This window comes from Acanthopagrus latus, chromosome 4 (genome assembly GCF_904848185.1).
Source record: "Acanthopagrus latus isolate v.2019 chromosome 4, fAcaLat1.1, whole genome shotgun sequence".
In the NCBI taxonomy this organism is placed as follows: Eukaryota; Metazoa; Chordata; class Actinopteri; order Spariformes; family Sparidae; genus Acanthopagrus; species Acanthopagrus latus.
Genome location: NC_051042.1, coordinates 32529103 through 32547908, shown reverse-complemented (window position 1 = coordinate 32547908; position 18806 = coordinate 32529103). Strand labels below are relative to the sequence as shown.

Sequence of the window (18806 nt, the reverse complement as noted above, 5' to 3'; positions counted from 1 at the left end):
ATTCCATTATTTATTTATGAATTCATTAATGTATTTTAAAATGATGTGCCTATTGACTGTTAAATGTAGTTTTTTGTAAATCTTTTTTTTTTAATTTGAACTAATTATTGATGGATTCATATTTTATCAGAAAATTCTATCTATAATTCCTCATTTTATTACCCATTCAAATGTTTGAATAATGAATTACATTGTAATTGAGTCTATTTATTATCATTATATTTATGCCTATATTCATTGTACAATTAATGCAATGCTTTATTACCATTTCCATGACAGTTGTGGTCTTCAGTAACCCACCGACTCCAAACCAATGCTGAATTCAATTATTTTTACACATATTTTTAAAAATATAAAAATATTTGTGTCTTACTTGTTTTTAAGTGTATTTTAAATGCAATATTTTAATGTCTTTTAATGTTAATTGTTTGCTCCTCTAGACCACTTTGAGCTGTCTTGTTTCTGAGATGTGCTGTACAAATAAACTTGCCTTGCCTACAGTGAGTGTTTTGGGTTCAGTTTTATTTACATGTAGCCCAGAATCACAGTCACATCGGGGCGGTGGGCTTTACAATGTGTACAGTGAACAACATCCTCGATTCAAGTGAGGAAAAACTTACTGACATAGTGAGAAAATAAAAACTTTTAACAGTGAAACGGAAGATGGAAGAGGAGCCACGGAGGAGGGATCACTCAGGGACATGCAGATGATGTCGCATGTACTGAACAGATTAACTAAATCACAGTTTACAAGCCAAGGACGAGGACAGGACACACAAGATAATCAATATATAAAATATGATCAGCTTTTCAAGACTTCAACTGTGATCTGTTGTCTCCCCACTGCTGGGCACACAAACCGATGGAGGGTTTAGATAAATGTTTAAATAAATAAAAGACTTTAGACTTTTATTCATCCCACATTGGGAACATTCACTTGGCACCGTAGCAGGTAGTCAGACATACAAAAGTCCAAGACTTAAAATACTAGAAAAGATTCAGATAAGAGAGAAAAGAAACAATATAGAAAGGACTAAAATCAGTCAATAATGATGTTTCTCTTCTCCAAATCTACAGAATGCGCCTTTAAAAGTAAAAAAAAAAAAAGTCCCTCTGAACTCCCTCTATATGTATTTCTGGCTCTCTTCTTCTATTGGCTGTTGTTTTCTTCTTCGTGTCTTTTTTCCTGTGACCTCCTGTTGACGTGTGTCTGCCGGAGTCTCGCCGCTCTGTCGCCCCCTGCCGGCTGAACACCTGAACTGCAGGAACATCCTGTGTTGTTTTTCTCCCTCAGGATGGACGTGAACGTCCTCTGAGCCTCTCTGTGAAACTGTGGTGTCACCTGTAAATCCTGGACTGCACGTCACACACACTTTGGCAACAGCTGTGTGTGTGTGTGTGTGTGTGTGTGTGTGTGTGTATGTGTGTATGTGTGTGGACACAGGCTGCGACTTCAGCGGTGAATGTCGTCACCAACAGCTGGATGCTACTCGGCTAGCAGGCTGTAGCAGAGCTGCCTCTGCAGGACTGCACGGATGTCTCAGTGCATGGTGAGTTCACGACATGTAGGTTTAATGTTGTGTTTGATTTGTACAACCGAGCTTCAAGTGTTGTCATGTTGTGTGTTGTGTGTTGTTGCAGTGATCAGTGAGGATGAGGAGCCGCAGTAACTCAGGTGTGAGGCTGGATGGATATGCCCGGCTGGTCCAAGAGACGATCCTGCGCCACCAGGTGAGTCCAGACCCCCACACACAGGCTGCAGCTGGACCACAGAGTGGAAATACTACAAGTGATGCATTCATGAACATTATGCATCATGATGGACTTAAAGGCAGATCTGGAGACTTGAGGAACAGTAAAGATATTATTGTTTAAAGGTGCAAAAGTCAGATTCACACTCCAAGCAAACAGGGGGCAGTGTATCAGAGGTGTAACCGCTAACTGCTGCTACCTGTAGCTGCCTTTAGCTGGTTTAAAGGTGCATTCTGTTTTGGGGAATACATTTTTAGATTACATAGATTTTTTTTGCATGCAGTGGATTTGTGTGATTTTTGAGTCTTTGCGATCGATCAGTCATCCTCCACGTTCTCCTGCAGATAATATGTCGGACATGCAGATGCTGTGTGTCCTGTTCAGGTTCAGGTTCAGCTGGATTGAGCTGCATGGAAACAAACAAGGCAAAGTTCAGCGGCTGCGATAGGCTGAGGACCAGGGGAAGCTATGCACCTTTATCTCTCCGTGCTCGAGTTCATGATGAGGCTCGTTGAGCAGCTGTCCACGTTTAAAACTGTGACCCAGCTGATAGAAACCACAGGGTCAGCTCTCTGCACAAAGCATGTGATCGGTTATTAATGCACCAAGCAGTGTTTTTAAATCAAGTCCTTAGATTTTGCAGATGAATCAGTAATTGAACTGTTATTGTCTGCAGCTCTAAACAAAAGCCTTCCTTGGCAGCAAATCCACATCCAGGACACACAAGAAACACGAGTCACTCATGGCATAGTCTAACAACATAGATCATTTCTAAATATTTGTATTTATTGTCCGACCATCTCTGGCAGCTGGTGAATGAACAGAGTCTTTGTGTGTTCCAGAACCCGGTGACAGGACTCCTGCCGGCCAGCGCCCAGAAGAAGGATGCCTGGGTGAGGGATAACGTGTACAGCGTCCTGGCTGTGTGGGCGCTCGGCATGGCCTACCGCAAGAACGCGGACCGCGACGAAGACAAGGCCAAGGCCTACGAGCTGGAGCAGGTGTGTGTGTGTGTGTGTGTGTGTGTGTGTGTGTGTGTGTGTGTGTGTGTGTGTGTGTGTGTGTGTGTGAGACAGAGGGTTAATGTGTACAGCAGAGCCTGTTTGTTCAACCTGCTGGGTTAAATATTTAGAGAAGTCCTGCATCTCACTGACCAGTTCATGCAAATGTAGGCAAATATGACATGAAAAGAAAGCAGCACACTGAAGAGCAGGATGGAACATAAAGTGTCATGAAACTGACAGATCCGACCTGGTATAATAATCTATTCAGTGCTGGAAGTATTTTCTCTCTTGACTGATTGATTGTTGATCAGACAGAAATCATCTCACTGTCAGAAAACATTCACATGAGAGAAGATAACCAACCAATCAGTTGTGTAAGATATTAAAGTCATTGTCAAAATGAAAACCTTCTGAAAAGCAAACATCATTCATAGGTCTTTAATTCTTTATTCTTAAAAAAGGGAAGTAAAGATACAAATATGATTGAATACAGTGTTTCTGTTATTTGTGATTTCCACTTCTCATAAAAATAGATAATCTGGATTAAAGTGAAGTTCTGTGGTCGTTTTTTATGATTGACTGACGGAGCTCTTGTCGTCTGTTGGCAGAGTGTGGTGAAGCTGATGCAGGGACTGCTGCAGTGCATGATGAGACAGGTAAGACACACCTGTGTGCTCACATAGAGTCTCACTGCATGTAATATAAACTTCATATCCTGGTCAGGGGTGCAGCGATTATAGACTCTGATGGTGCGACTGTAGTCTGAGGAAAGTTCCTGGTTCTTGGTTCTCCGTGTCACTGCAACATCCTTTTATCGTATCTCGTCTTTCTTTTCTTATTTTCTCAAAAAGAGTTCACAAAAACTGAGTTTTCATGCTAATCCTGCCTTTTTGGTCAAACACTGACGTGTGTGTGTGTGTGTGTGTGTTGTGTCGTGCATCCAGGTAGCGAAGGTGGAGAAGTTCAAACACACCCAGAGTACGCAGGACTGTCTGCATGCCAAATACGATACTCCCACCTGTGCCACGGTTGTCGGGGACGACCAGTGGGGTCATCTGCAGGTGGACGCCACCTCGATTTACCTGCTGATGCTGGCACAGATGACGGCCTCAGGTACGGCAGTGATGCAGAGAGGTGTTCAGAGGATGTTTAGTTTAAAGACGCCAACAACTTTCTGACTTACTTATTTGGTATTTCAGGAAAACTAATTAACAGACGTGACTAAAACAAAGTATTTGTATTAGCTAGTTAAAGGTGACTTTGTGTTCCTTGACAAACAAATGAGTCGGTCGCTGAGTGTCACGTCGTCGCGCAGGTCTTCGGATCATCTCGAACCTGGACGAGGTCGCCTTCATCCAGAACCTGGTCTTCTACATCGAGGCTGCGTACAAAGTGGCGGTGAGTAACATCGTCCGGAGGTTTGAGAGAGTTGTATACAAAAACAGGAACATACAGGAGAGTAAAAGCTAAAGAGGAACTCGCACGTTAACGTCTGTTTACAGAAGGTCGGCAGTGCTGCTGTAAATGTGAGACAACTGTTGTATTTTTATGGCTGATATGATTTAGATATTTTGGCCTCAGTCTTGAAGTCGATGGTTCTGAAGATGCTGAATGAATGGAGAGCCATTTTGATTGTCAGTGATCAGATATTGTAGAAACTGGAGACTCTGCTGATGAATTATGTCATGACCTCTCTCCTCCTGAAGGATTATGGGATGTGGGAGCGAGGTGACAAGACCAACCAGGGCATCCCCGAGCTCAATGGCAGCTCTGTCGGAATCGCTAAGGTACAGATTTAACCTATTAATGTCAGTATTTAAACTAAACTGGACATTAAAGAGAAGAGAAGAAGGTGTTGTATCAGACGTGTTCAGGTTCATGGACGTGTGTGTTGATCTGTGTGTGTCGGGCCGGTTCACAGGCGGCTCTGGAGGCCATAGACGAGCTGGATCTCTTCGGTGCTCACGGAGGGCCGAAGTCAGTCATCCACGTTTTGCCCGATGAGGTGGAGCGCTGTCAGGTATCGTCAGCTTCACCTTCAGACACCTCTGCATCGCCCTCCGCTCACTGTCCTCCTGCTCAGCATGTCCGTGTGTTTTCCCTCAGTCCATCCTGTGCTCCATACTGCCGCGAGCTTCAACCTCGAAGGAGATAGACGCCGGCCTCCTGTCGGTCATTTCCTTCCCTGCTTTCGCGGTTGAGGACGGAGACCTGGTGGCCATCACCAAGTCGGAAATCATAAGCAAGCTGCAGGTACGATCTGAGAGCAGGACAAACATAGATCACACGTGACCGACATATCAGCACGTTCAAATGTAAACCCTTCTGTGGATCCTCAGGGTCGCTATGGCTGCTGCCGCTTCATCAGGGACGGATATAAATGCCCTAAAGAGGTGAGATGGTCTTCTTATTGAGAATCTAACATCCTGATCTGTGTTAAAGGAGATCTGTGGAACAATTTGTAGCATTTCAAAATAAAATCTAAGATAAGACATAACTGGAAGCTAAGACTTCAGTCGTACGTTATATTACTGATCGATTAACCAACAAAACATTTCAGCTCTGGTTGAAGACAGTCGTGTTTTGTATAATTGGACCTGGACGGTTAACTTCTGTGTTTCCTCATTAGGATCCGTCCCGGCTGCACTACGATCCTGCAGAGCTCAAACTGTTTGAGAACATCGAATGCGAGTGGCCCGTGTTCTGGACTTATCTCATCCTGGACGGGATATTTGCTGGAGATCAGGTGCAGGTAATAAAACCAGAATCACTGCTCTGTGTGCTGTCTCTTCTTCTCACCTCTCACTCTGAGAGGATGTTGATCGAATCGTTGCTCGTCTCAGGTGCAGGAGTACCGCGAGGCTCTGGAGGGGATTTTGATCCGAGGGAAGAACGGCATCAAACTGTTGCCTGAACTTTATGCCGTGCCACATGACAAGGTATAAATATAGCAGATGTTCTGTTCACCTTCTCTGCGCTGGTTCTGATAAAACCTACAAACCAGTCTGACGTGTTTCCCGACGCTGACAGGACTCGTTCTTATCTCTCCAAATGTTTGTTTTTCTATTTTAAGGCTGCACGTTTTCTTCTTATTCAGGGGCAGCTTCAAGTTTTACAGTTGAGTTATATTCTTTAGTTTAGTTAAGTTAAGATGAGTTTTAACTTGGTTTAGTTCAGTTTTAGTTTAGTTTTAGTTTAATGAAGCTGAGTTTAATTGAGTTAATTTAGTTTAGTTTAAATTTAAGTTCAAATTTAGTTTAGTTAAGATGAGTTTTAACTTGGTTTACTTAAGTTTTAGTTTAGTTTGTGTAGTTTTATTTTAGTTTTTAGTCTAGTTTTGGTTTAATTAGTTTTAGTTTAGTTTAGGTTAATAAGTTAAGTTCCATTTTAGTTTGGTTTAGTCTTAGTTTTGGTTCGATTAAGTTTAGTTGTGAGGGAGGAGTGCATATTAATAAAACATGTGGTAATAAGTTAATTATCCAGTAGTGTATTTTATATTTGCAGTTGTCTGTTCAAGGTGTTGAAATACAACAGAGCAAAATAGAAAAAAAAGAACAAAACAAGCAGAATAAACAAATATTTAAAGAAAAAAGACTCTTATAAGAACATTAAAACCAGAAGTGACATATATTGTGTATTAATCATCCATTTCCTTAATTATTTACCTGAACATCTGTACCTGTTCAGTTGCTTCCTGTGACTCAGGACTGTAATCCACATAAGAACCAGGTGTGTGTGCCCCCTACAGGTGGAGGAGGAGTACAGCAGCCCTCACTCAGTGGACAGGGTGGCCATGGGGCAGCTGCCTCACATGTGGGGACAGTCGCTCTACATCCTGAGCTGTCTCCTGGCCGAGGTGGGTCACCAGGTTTTCCACCTGTAACGTTAGCTCACCTCTGCCATCGTCTCCGTCTACAGCAGCTCACCTTCTCTGTCTCTGTCTCTCTTTTTGTTTGTGTTTGAAGGGTTTCTTAGCTCCAGGAGAGATCGATCCTCTCAACAGGAGATTCTCTACAAACTTCAAGCCGGATGTTGTGGTGCAAGGTCAGTGATCGATCCTGAGATTAGAGGGAAATATTAGATTTATAGTTGGATTAAAACACAGATTAAATCCCAGAAATTAGCTAGCTTTCTTTGTACAAAACCTTTTGCTTGTGATATCCCCAATATCATGGAAACACATGGAGTCCACTGACATATTAGAATTGTTTTATACACAGATTTCATTAAATAAAAGCAGGATCTAATGTTTTTCTTTTGTGTGTGTCAGTTTGTGTTCTCGCAGAGTCGGAGGAGATCCAGGAGTTGTTGAGCGATCACGGGATCTCGGTCCAGACGATGTCGGAGGTTCTGCCCATCAGGGTGATGCCTGCTCGCATCCTGAGCCACGTCTATGTCAGACTGGGTAAACAAGCTCGCTTTTCCTCAGTGTACAGGTGTGTGTGTGTGTTTTAGTCAAGACACCACCTAAACCCAGACCAAGACAAGACCGAGGAAAACTGCCAATGAGTCTAAGACCATGTCAGGCACTACAACACCCGGCTGTCTGTTTCATATTTAAAGTAACATCTTGTTTCATTTCTGCAGGAAACTGCAAGAAGCTGAATCTGAGCGGGCGACCCTACAGACACATCGGTGTTCTGGGAACATCCAAATTCTACGAGATCAGAAATCGCTCGTATATCTTCACCCCGCAGGTAAAACTGGTAGCACTGAGATGTTGATGAAGGTATGAAGGGTTCCACTGATTAATACTTTGGTTGATCTCTTTTGTTCTTCTTCTCTGTGCTCTCTGAACAGTTTCTGGATCAGCACCACTTCTATCTGGCACTGGACAACCAGATGATCGTGGAGATGTTGCGGACAGAGCTGGCGTATCTCTCCTCCTGCTGGAGGATGACAGGACGGCCCACGCTCACTTTCCCCATCACCCGCAGCATGCTGGGTAATAAGGCTCGTTACCTCATTTATCACAGGTCTACGTGTCTACATGTTTACCTCAGCAGTACCACAGCTCACTGATATGTGAAACTTACTGTAATGTCATTTTAAACAGCATTTTTCAGTCCAGCTTCTTACAGAACACTGATCCAACATATGATCCAGGGATAATTTAGACATGATGAAAGTGCAAACTTTTGTTTTTTTGTAACGGTGTGAAAGGTGTTGAAAACACTCTAGATTACATTTCATGTTCATTACGTAGAGCTCTATTTTGTTACTGCACTTCACATACTTTATTTTCTTCCTCTGTCCAGTTGAAGATGGAGATGCGGTCGACTCGTGTATCCTGGCAACCCTCAGGAAACTACAGGATGGTTATTTTGCGGGAGCGAGGTGACCGAGGACATCCTACTGTTATAGCGTGAATAAAACCGGAGTGTGTCTGTAACGTAACTTCACATCTCAGTGTTTTGTTCCTGCAGGGTTCAGATGTCGGACCTCTCCGGTGTCCAGAGCACGTCGTTCCACACTCGCCTCAGCTTCCTGGATGAAAAGAACGACGACGACCTGCTGGAGGACGATGACGATGACGATAATGATGAATATGGAGAGGAATATAACAAGTGTATGCCCTCAGGTAGTTAGTGATGAACTAACGAAGTGTGTCTTCTCAGTCAGAATCGAGTGGAACTATAAATAACATAGTGTGTTTAATTCCAGAGGGCTCCAAAGACATGTTTGACCGGTACCTCACCCAGCTCCTCCACAGCACCACCACCAAGTGCCATCTTCCTCCCATCCAGAGCGGGCAGCACCACGTCTTCAGTGCTGAACACACCACCAGAGACATCCTGTCTTTCATGGCCCAGGTCCAGGGCCTGAACATGCCCAGTGAGTTGAACAGTGGACACTTCCCCCAGACATGATTTTGTATTTTCATAAAACTAAACAAACCTTTTTTTACCTGAAAACTGTTTCGTTTTGTCATACGTCGTTTTAATTTGTGTGTTTGTTTCAGAGTCTTCAATGTATCTACCTGTGACTCCTGTTAAGAGCAAACACCGCAGGTCTCTGAACCTCCTCGACGTTCCCCAGCCTCAGCACAGCCCACAGGTGAAGCAGCAGAAGGTAGGCGCAACGTGGACGCTTGAACTCGACACTCCAAACTAAGATCCTATGAGGGAAACTGGAAGGGACGGTCTGCGTAGATCTTAATGTGTAGCACATGCCGAATTTACAGGAGGGTCATAATAATTAATAATTTGTCACAGGCAGCATTTTCTGAAGTTGATTAGTTTCTCCAAACTCAAAAACTCACAAAATTGTGCGATTTTATAATGAAGTCTGGGGAATTTCTCTCCCTCTTCGCCTCCTTGCGGTTCTTGACTGTAGTATCTGTGGCTGCTTCGACCTTTTTAATATGTTGGTGTTCTAGTTTGACATCTCAGTCTCAATTTGTTGTTAATAATGATTACATATACGTTACCCTGGCTGTTCAAACTAATACACAGATCACTGAAATCCCTCTGAAGCCCCACAGTGCTGCTGATCTGCACCTTCCTCGAGACTCTCATGGCAACACGGACTTTGCAGCGTTGGTGAGGCAGCTGAGAGAGTGTCCGACGCTGCAGGACCAGGCCGACATCCTCTACATCCTCTACGTAATGAAGTACGCACATGCAGAGCTTATTGTCAGTACTCTAATAAGTCAGCTGTGATACGCTTTGTGACTTTCATACCTGGTTGAACCTGTGTTTTCTTCCGATGACCAGAGGAGCTGATTGGCCGGTGGAGTTGTCAGGTCCCGGGCAGGGCGGGGTCAGCGTGCGCTCCCTTCTGGAGGAGCTGTATGTACAAGCGGGCGCCAGCAAAGAGTGGGGACTCATCAGATACATCTCTGGAATACTTCGCAAGAGGGTGGAGGTCCTCGCTGAGGTCAGTGTGAAGTCACGGCAGACATCAGGGAGGCTCAGCGGCTGTTTACAGACACTCACAAGTTCATTATCAGCATCAGAAAATCCTGCTCGCTGCTCCACTAATTAACATGCTGTCTGAATTCTGTACTCAGTAATCTCTGGTCAACATGCTGAATCCCTCCTGAATCAGATTCAGTAAGTTATTAGATCATTTCTGTATTTGTCTTTCCTTCAGGCCTGCACGGATCTGATTTCCCATCACAAGCAGCTGACGGTCGGCCTCCCTCCTGAACCCAGGGAAAGAGTCATCACAGTGTAAGATGTCGTTATTGTCCCGAGCTTCAGCGATTAATCAATTAGCCATCAGCTGTTCACAGTTAACTGAGTCAACCTGCTAATGGTAGCTACAGTTAGCGGTTACTCTGGTGATATGCCATCCGTCTGGAGTCCACAGAGTAAACCAACTCTTCCTCCTCACTGTTTCTTCTCAGTCCTCTTCCTCCTGAGGAGCTGAACACTCTCATCTATGAAGCCAGCGGTCAGGACATCAGTATCGCTGTGCTCACTCAGGTAAACCTTTCACCTCTGGGACTTCCAACAGGACTTTGTCACACACTTATCTAACAGCTGTGTGTTTGTCACGTAGGAAATAATGGTCTATCTAGCCATGTACGTGCGCTCCCAGCCGGCTCTGTTCGGGGACATGCTCCGGCTCAGGATCGGACTCATCATGCAGGTGATGGCCACCGAGCTGGCTCGCAGCCTCCACTGCTCCGGTAGGAACACACAGCTGTGAACATGCACACACACTGACCTGCAGAGTGCGAATGACAAATACTCCAACGTGTTTGTAGGAGAGGAGGCGTCTGAGAGTTTGATGAGCCTGAGTCCGTTCGGCATGAAGAGCCTGCTGCATCACATCCTCAGTGGCAAAGAGTTTGGTGTGGAGAGGAGCAGTGAGTTTTCTTCTTCTCTCTGGTTCTTCTTGTCTTTACAAAGTCGCTAGCAGTGTTGTTGACTCGCCGATCACAGAGCTGCTTCTTCTGTGACTTACAACAACCTGTTCAGTTTCGACGATCACATCCAAGTTGTGATTTCTCTGTTTCTCAGTGCGCCCAATCCAGTCGACAGCCACCAGTCCCGCCATCTCCATCCATGAAATAGGCCACACGGGAGCCACCAAGACCGAACGCACAGGAATTCACAAGCTGAAGAGTGAGATCAAGCAGGTGGGAGGCGCAGCAAAATGAACTGGATGATAATCTTTGTGTTCATGCTTTCAGTTGATCTGAGAACAGAATAACAGTGTTCTTGCTTTTCGGTTGCAGCTGGATGACTCTCGGCCTCTCAGTGTATGTTGGGTTTGATGATATCTAGCATGCGACTGTTTCTAACCTCAATCTGAGCGTCTGAACCGCCGGCTAAATCCAGGGACCTCATTACATAAACTTCCTGAAGTCTGATATAATTTATTTTAGGATGACACTGAGAACTGCGTTTACTAAAATCACTGTTGCAGAAGTGTCTTAAATTCAAAATATCTGTCAAAATGTTCTCACAATGAAGATGAGGAACAACATGAACATGCTGGAGAAACATCAGTGTTAGCCTCCTGGAGAAGTTAGCACAAATTTTAGCCTGTTAGCTTGAACTATCATGGACAGTTTGGACACTGGACAACACGATACAGGCAGATGCACTCATGACAAGTGGGATTAAAGAATCAACTCAGTTACAGGCAGGATTTCTGTAATAGGAATAATTTTCTGTGAATCAGAAGCAGTCAGGAGATGTTTCTGTAACGAGCTCCCTGCTCATCAACCAACCGCTGGCTCTTAATGTTTCTTCAGCCACGGTGTCTTCCATAGCCGCAGCGACTGTCACTTCATTGCGTTACCAGCAGGCGAGCATGCTTTGCTTCTCTTCCATCCAGGTATCATGTAGTAATTGTAGGAGAAAGTAACATTAATGTAACTTTCCTTCAAATTCAAAAGCTTTTAAACCAAACCAGAACCTGACGAAGCTGCTTGTAGGTAAACAAACCTCGTCACTCTTGTTGTCGTCATCTGTCTGGTCGTTCCTCCATGGATCTTTTCATGTAGTGTGAACTCCACTCTTCACTTTCCTGCAGCATCATCGTGGCTGTAGTCTGAAGAACCATCTCAAACTGTTCTCTTGTCATCTGTCATCCATATCCACGTGTAGATCTTCAGCGGCGGTCTGTCCTTGAGTAGCAATGTCACCTCTCCTCGCTCCACGGTAAACCATTTCACCTCATCTGCTTCTCAATGACTCGGTTTGTCCTCCTCAGGGTTGCCGTAGTTAGAATTTACGTATAAACTGAGCAAAGTCATCCTAAAAACATTTTTTAGTCATTTAGAATGATCCATTCATCTTGCTGCATTCAAGGATAAGGCTGCTGTTACTTTGCCTTTTCATTACTGTCAACAAATCTCTCAAAAAGTGCAAAACCAATTAATAAATGTGTCCTGCTAGCAAGTTTTAGCACAGAGATAACTACAGACTCTGGAAGCAGATAAACGTCATGCTGCGCTGTGCAAGTGGAGAATAATTCCTGGAGGAATAACATCAAGCTGTGGCTATAAACCAAATGATATATTGTTCTGTCTATTCAGAATTAGTAACACCAGACTTATCCTTTAATACATCTGCTGAAATATCTTTTGGTAACAAATATGATTAAGCATGAGCATGATGTCAGTCTGCATGATTAAATGTGTTAGAAGTGTTTGTGTGAGAGAGAGTGAGACGTCAACTACAGTCAATATTTCAACCTTATTAACCTCTGAATCTTCTTGATACTCTCATGATAGCGTCCTGCAGACATTACTGACACACTGACTGATATATTTACATTACATGGAGATAAGGTTGAAAATCAGAAGTGCTCCACGTCATTTGCTTCTCCCTGATCTCCCACCGCAGCGTTGCAGCAGCCCCTCCACCCCCAGCGGCATGCTGTCCCCCCTGGGCTCCGGTCTGGGAGACGGCCAGCTGCACTGGGAGGAGAGGCAGGGCCAGTGGCTGAGGAGACGCAGGCTGGATGGAGCCATCAACAGAGTGCCGGTGGGCTTCTACCAGAAGGTGTGGAAGATCCTGCAGAAGTGTCACGGCCTCTCCATCGACGGATACGTGTTGCCGTCTTCGACCACGAGAGAGGTAGCGTCTCGCTGACTCCCTCTGTGTGTGTGTGTGTGTGTGGATTCACATGTGTGTGTAATTGTGTGTTTGTTTTTGTTGTGTGTAGATGACAGCAAGAGAGATCAAGTTTGCGGTGCAGGTGGAGTCCGTCCTGAACCACGTCCCTCAGCCGGAGTACCGGCAGCTGCTAGTGGAGACCATGATGGTTCTGGGTCTGGTAGCTGATGTGGACGTGGACAGCATCGGTGGCATTATTCACGTGGACCGCATCCTGCATCTGGCCAACGACCTCTTCCTCAGTGACCAGGTACTGCTAGCAGCGTGAGGTACCGTCTTACTCGTCAGGGGCGTCTTGAGTTCAGATCCAAATGGAAAATTTATTGAAGTGAGCTTTACAGTTTCAATCATTGTAGTCAAAAGCAGGATGGATTCTTTTGTTTCTCCATCACGGCCCACACGAGGCGCCCAGAGGTAATTAAACACTTGAAGGATGACACAGATAGCTTTCCATTATCCTCCAGCGTCACTTCCAGACACCACTCCTTAAATTTAAATGTGACCTTAAAAAATATGTCAAATCACGTCATGGATCTGGAAAAACTGCGTCACCCAGATTCCCATCTCCAGGGCGATAAGGTCGTAAAGCTTTTAGACGGTGCAGAACGAGTCTGTTTGTGACAGAAGCGGGCCGCAGCCGGGTCAATCTGAACAGAGCAGGTCGAGTCGGACAGGAAGTCAGACAGCAGTACGGCGCTGTGCATCCTGATATTCATGTCATTTCTCTGAGGCTTACTCTGTTGTACTTCTTCATCCCCAGAAATCCCTCAGTGCCAGTGATTATTTCCTCGAGAAGGACCCGGCGACCGGAATCTGCAACTTTTTCTACGATAGCGCCCCCAGTGGCAGCTACGGCACCATGACCTACCTGTCCAAGGCGACGGTCACGTATGTCCAGGACTTCCTGCCAAGTTCCAGCTGCATGATGCAGTGAAGAAAGCGGACCGATGAGTGTCGCTGCTCCCGACAGAAGCACGTTTTTATACCAGAAGGTGAAGGCGGCCGCGCTTCTCCTCGTCAGCTCATACGGTTCATGTGGTGCTTGTAAGTATTTACTCTCCAATACGCTCTCATATACTGATGTAACATCACAGCCTCGGCAGCTCGTTGCAAACCACTGCATAAGAATTTATTTTTTCATTATGAGTCTGGACTGTGAACTTATTTATTCAACATGCTGAAATGCATGTCTGCAGGTCTACAGGTCTAAATATACATTTTCATTTGCAAAGATATAAGAACGTCTGTGTTCTCGGTGTCGTGTGAGAATATCAACAGTTGCCTGTCTTGTATTTTTAACATGTCGTGTGTTGTAGTTCTACCGAGCCTGGCAGCTATCAGAGGGAATATTTTGCTGATTGTTTTGTCACGAATCGATAAATTTCATCTGTTAAACATTTAAAATGTTTTGTCGAACCAGCAGTCCAAAAACCAAAGAATCTGCGGTCAAAATCACTGACGTAACAAAGTGCATACTGTTCTTTGTGTCATTGCCGTGACAGTTATTCTGCTGTCTGCTTCTTTATATTTGTGCGACGGATGTGATGCCTCTTCTTGCTTGGCAGAGGATTGTGGGTCAGAACAACCAGGAAAGCACGCTGGCTTGCACACTGTAAACTACGACTAGATGTAGTAGGAAGATCCTGGTGCTGTTGGCCGACTGTAGTTCACAGAACTTGTATTTGGAGACATATTTCTGGCATGTGCAGGGTCGCTGTCATAAATGACAAAGAAAAGCAGCAAATCCTCAAAATAAGAAGCTGGAACCGGACAATACTTGACATTTTTGCTTGAAAAATGAGTAAAACAATTAATCCATCATCAAGAATATCCTGTCTTTGTTGCAATACGTTTAGAGCTGCAACAATTAGTTTTACTGTTGTGGATGATGCACAAACTGAAGCACGTCCAGTTGTCTACGATACAGCACCTCGATCTGCCACGACCTGGATGACGGAGAATTTGTGCATATGATTTGACAGAGATGTTTCCTCTGGTAGCTTCCAGGCTCTTAATAATAGAGTCAGTGTTGATGAAACTTGCCTGTGTTAACTTGGACTTTGAACGAGAATAATAGTTTTCTTGATGTTTGTACGTCTGTGTTGTGTGTGTGTGTGTGTGTGTGTGTAAATTAATTTATCCGTCTGCATATGAATGTCCCTAATGATGAATCAACATTTAGCATGAACCTCAACATGTGGAGGGTTTGTTCGTTTACGTGAAGAGAAGATTTATTTCTGGTGTGTTTGGTTCTGTTCTACGTACGTGTTTTATAAGGATACATCACGCATGATGTTTATGTAAAGACAGACCAGGCTGAGTATGTTGAACATGGTTTTTGTAAGTCTGAAAAGAGAGTAATGTTGATGTTGTTTAAATGTTGATATATTTTAAAACTAACCCTAAAGATATTTGCATTTAATATATTTTAAAAAATAGAGAAAGATTATTTTACTGACATAATATATCATGTTAGGTCACCTTTCAAAATGTGTTCATACACTATAATAAAATCATTTGACTAACGATGGTCACTTCTCATTTATTTGTTTACCGTTTGCAACACATCACTTAGTTTGCAGCTGCAGGAGGAGCTCTGATGTCTCAGTCCAAAACCCAAACTGAGGATCAAACTGAAAGAAGTGGCCGACGAGATGAAAACCTCTGTTGCAAAGAGTTTCGTCAGGCACAATTCCACCAGGACATGAAACATATATGTTATGTCTTCCTGGGAGAGAGATTCCTCCTCCGTGGTTCTTCCTGAGGTTTCTTCCATCTTCTTCCCCCTGCTGCTGCAGTCAGGTTGATAAACTGGTGTTTTAAATTCATCTCTGATCTCTCTTCATGTCAGTAATCTGATGTGACTCCAGGTGTTTATTCCTCCAGCAGGTCTGGCTCTGCACCCGCCTCTCTCCTCCAGAGCTGACCGAGAGAACAAAAAACAGCTCTGTACATGCAGGATACATGTCAGGTTTTCTTCTCTGATTTCATTTTATTTTCATGTAAATAGAACCATATTAAAACAAGATGGTGGAGCATTATATGTGCATCAGTTCCTCAGTTTCTCCTCTGTCTGCTGGGACCACCTGGCTTCCTTTGACTTCCTCCTGTCTGCTAATGATGGCCGACATCCACAATGACATAATCAAACTACAGGAGAAGGTGTTTGTGGAGCAGCGAGGTCTCTCTCTGGACAATCCTCCTCACTCCGGTGGGGAAGCAGAATTTGTAGCGTCGAGCTCTGGACGAGGAGATCTCATGATCAGTACCTGACGTCTGACATCCTGCCCACAGTGACGGTCGCTCAAGCAAAACAAACTGTCTCTGTAGTGATGAAGGACCCTTGATTTCCACGAGGATTATCATGCAGAAACTGGACCGCCGCCTCTCATCTGTTGTGGTGTGAGTGAGAAAGCTGTGTGCCTTTATGTCTGAGCCTCTGAGCTGAACCACTTCAAACGACCAACTTTATCGTCTACATCTCTTCCTGTTCCCGTGTCTGTCCATTGAAGCTCTGCTGCCACGGACAGTTTGCCTGCAGGGAGTTGGTACAAAGACCCAGGACCCGCACTGTGAGCCTCCCCTGCACCTGCCTGCAGTATCCCGGCCTCCAGCCTGAGCTCTGCAGCTTTACTCCACTCTGACGGCATCTGTAAGAAACTATTACAACCCCAGTCCTGAACTGTAGCACCGAAACTCAAGTTCAAGGATGATTAATACAACACACTAACTGCTGCAATATGTCCATCTAAATATAATCAGATGAAATAAATTAATATGAGGTGATCATCAGCTGTCGGTTAGCCAAGCTTAGCATAAAGACTGGAAACTGGGGAATTTTAAATACTTACTATTTGTGTCTCTTCCCTGTACAACTAATGCCAACAAATCTGGATCAGGAGCCGGTTTACCAGGTTGGATCGATTTGTTTTCCAGCCCAATAACTGCTGAATATCCACCAAAAATGATTAAAAACAGCCAAATATTATCTACGATAAACACTCAAATAATACATAAAAGTAGCGACAGTCTTCTTCTCAGATTTAATTCAGTATGACTCAATATGGAATCAGCAGTAGAATGCAACTATAAGACCATTTTTTTTCATTTCTGCATCTGAAAAATGAGGAAAAGTGAAAGAACAGCGCAGATCACATCTGTCTTAAAGAGGTCGTATTTTGCTTTTTGGGTTTTGTTCCTTTTCTTTATTGTGTAATGAAGCATTTTGGGCATTTTAAAGGTCTGTGAAGTGAACAAAGTCCACATCAAAGGGAGTTGCTCACAGAAAACTCTGCTCCTGCACTGCCTGAAACACCTGGTTTGGACTTCTGTGCATCACCATGTAACAGGCGTTATATAAATATATAAATTTATATATTTATTATAAAATATATACACTCAGTTAGTCAGCAGATATATAGTTATTTTAGATCACACTACCTTGCTTGACATGATTGGCTACATCCTGATTGGCCCTTTGAGTAACTGCACATGTGCAACTGTGATCAAAGACTGAACAGAGGCGAGATGTGTCACTCTGTCGCTAAAACAGTGTGAGTGTTCAAGACGCAGCCTGGAAAGTGAAGCTGCAGAAATGCACCATATGAGAAAAACTTAAAAGTATGTAGAGCTGTTCTACCAGGACTCCCCAGATAAGAGTATGCACCTGGAAATTAATATAATATGACGTCTTTAATAAACTCTAACAAGCCTTATGTGAGCGCCCGACGTATACACGAAAGAACGAGTGAGACAGAAGAAGAAGAAGAAGAAGAAGAAGAAGGCGTTACACAATCCCTTGATATCAAAAATCAAGACATGAATAATGATGAAGAAGCACAGAGCGTTGTGTTCACTGATCACTGCAGCTTGTGTGTGTTTATAGTGAGTGAACAGAAATTAATTCATGTCAGTTCTGTGCTGAGTGACTTCTCCACCTTTCCACCAGCAGAGGGAGCTAAGTCGCAGCAGGTGATCCTCTCTGGAGTCTCGGCCCTCACCTCATGAATTCCAACCAGGTGAGACATCCAAAACTCTTGAGTGCTGCATCCTCAAATAATCACCATCCATAAAACATGCAAGTTTTGTTTTGGGGGGGAAAAATAGGAAAATCATGGTAGCATTTATGTGCTAAACAACATCACTCATTATTCTCTGCACCTACCGCTGAACTGTAGCGTGGCTGAGTGTCATTATGTATCAGAGGTCAGAGGTCAAATGCCTGGGTATAAACAGCTGGAGGGATGATTATAGACCAGAGGCTGTCAGGGGGGGGGGGCCTGTCCGGGCTCGTATCCGCCACCGAGGACGAGGTTTGAAAAATAACTGTGTGTTTGATGTGCGGCGCTCGAGTTCACGCCGTCTGGCCTTTAGACGCTTTGATCCTGGTGATCAAGTGTCAAGACACAACAAAGTGTGTATCATGGCTCTGTGTGTGTGTGTGTGTGTGTGTCTTTGTATCAATAAATGCATGTATAGATTGATTGTGTGTGTGTGTTTTCAATGTAGGTGTTTACCCTGATACCTACATCCATGTGTGTGTGTGTGTGTGTGTGTGTGTTACTTGACAGGCTTCTCACCTGACAGCTCCGCCCCCTGCCCTGCGGTCACTGCTCACAGCGCGGTCGTTGCCGGGGCGACCGGGATCAGGAAAAACAACATGAAACAATTTAAGAAACCGTGTCGGCGAGAGAAAGGAGAGTGAGAGAGATTATCTCATTTCCTTCAGCGCTTGTCATGCAAACTGGAGGCTTTCCTCTCCGCCTGTAGGGGGCGGCAGAGGCGAGGTCGGCGGAGTGACACGGCCCCGAGCAAAAGCAGTTCACGTACAAACCCGCACAACAGATCTGAGACCAGCGATAGGAGCCAAAGCCTTGTCCTATTTTCATCCAGGCAAATATTGAATTATCTTAAAAATCTTTAATTTACAACTTCTATATCAGCTCATAAAAAAAAAATGTAATAGTCAAAT

The 18806-nt window shown here is 44.2% G+C and overlaps 1 protein-coding gene across 5 annotated transcripts; it reads left to right on the top strand.

Moving 5' to 3' along the window:
* The first annotated feature begins 1224 nt into the window (after positions 1 to 1224).
* Positions 1225 to 15364, top strand: phka2 (phosphorylase kinase, alpha 2 (liver)). 5 transcript variants are annotated; one of them, XM_037096228.1, is made up of 33 exons: positions 1226 to 1550; positions 1642 to 1731; positions 2595 to 2753; positions 3365 to 3412; positions 3701 to 3869; positions 4072 to 4154; positions 4463 to 4543; positions 4678 to 4776; positions 4863 to 5009; positions 5096 to 5149; positions 5386 to 5508; positions 5600 to 5695; positions 6505 to 6612; positions 6722 to 6800; positions 7027 to 7161; positions 7344 to 7453; positions 7557 to 7701; positions 8015 to 8093; positions 8183 to 8337; positions 8421 to 8591; positions 8719 to 8828; positions 9212 to 9369; positions 9473 to 9635; positions 9852 to 9931; positions 10108 to 10186; positions 10263 to 10392; positions 10471 to 10572; positions 10727 to 10845; positions 10945 to 10968; positions 11822 to 11875; positions 12563 to 12796; positions 12885 to 13085; positions 13596 to 15364. In XM_037096228.1, exons 2-33 carry the CDS (start codon positions 1654 to 1656, stop codon positions 13767 to 13769), a joined length of 3747 nt encoding a protein of 1248 aa, XP_036952123.1. In that variant the 5' UTR covers positions 1226 to 1550; positions 1642 to 1653; the 3' UTR covers positions 13770 to 15364. The 5 variants fall into 5 exon arrangements, with proteins under 5 accessions (XP_036952127.1, XP_036952123.1, XP_036952124.1 ...); XM_037096229.1 differs by having other exon boundaries at positions 9233 to 9369; positions 13596 to 13769; XM_037096230.1 differs by lacking the exon at positions 10945 to 10968 and having other exon boundaries at positions 13596 to 13769.
* Positions 15365 to 18806: the final 3442 nt, after the last annotated feature.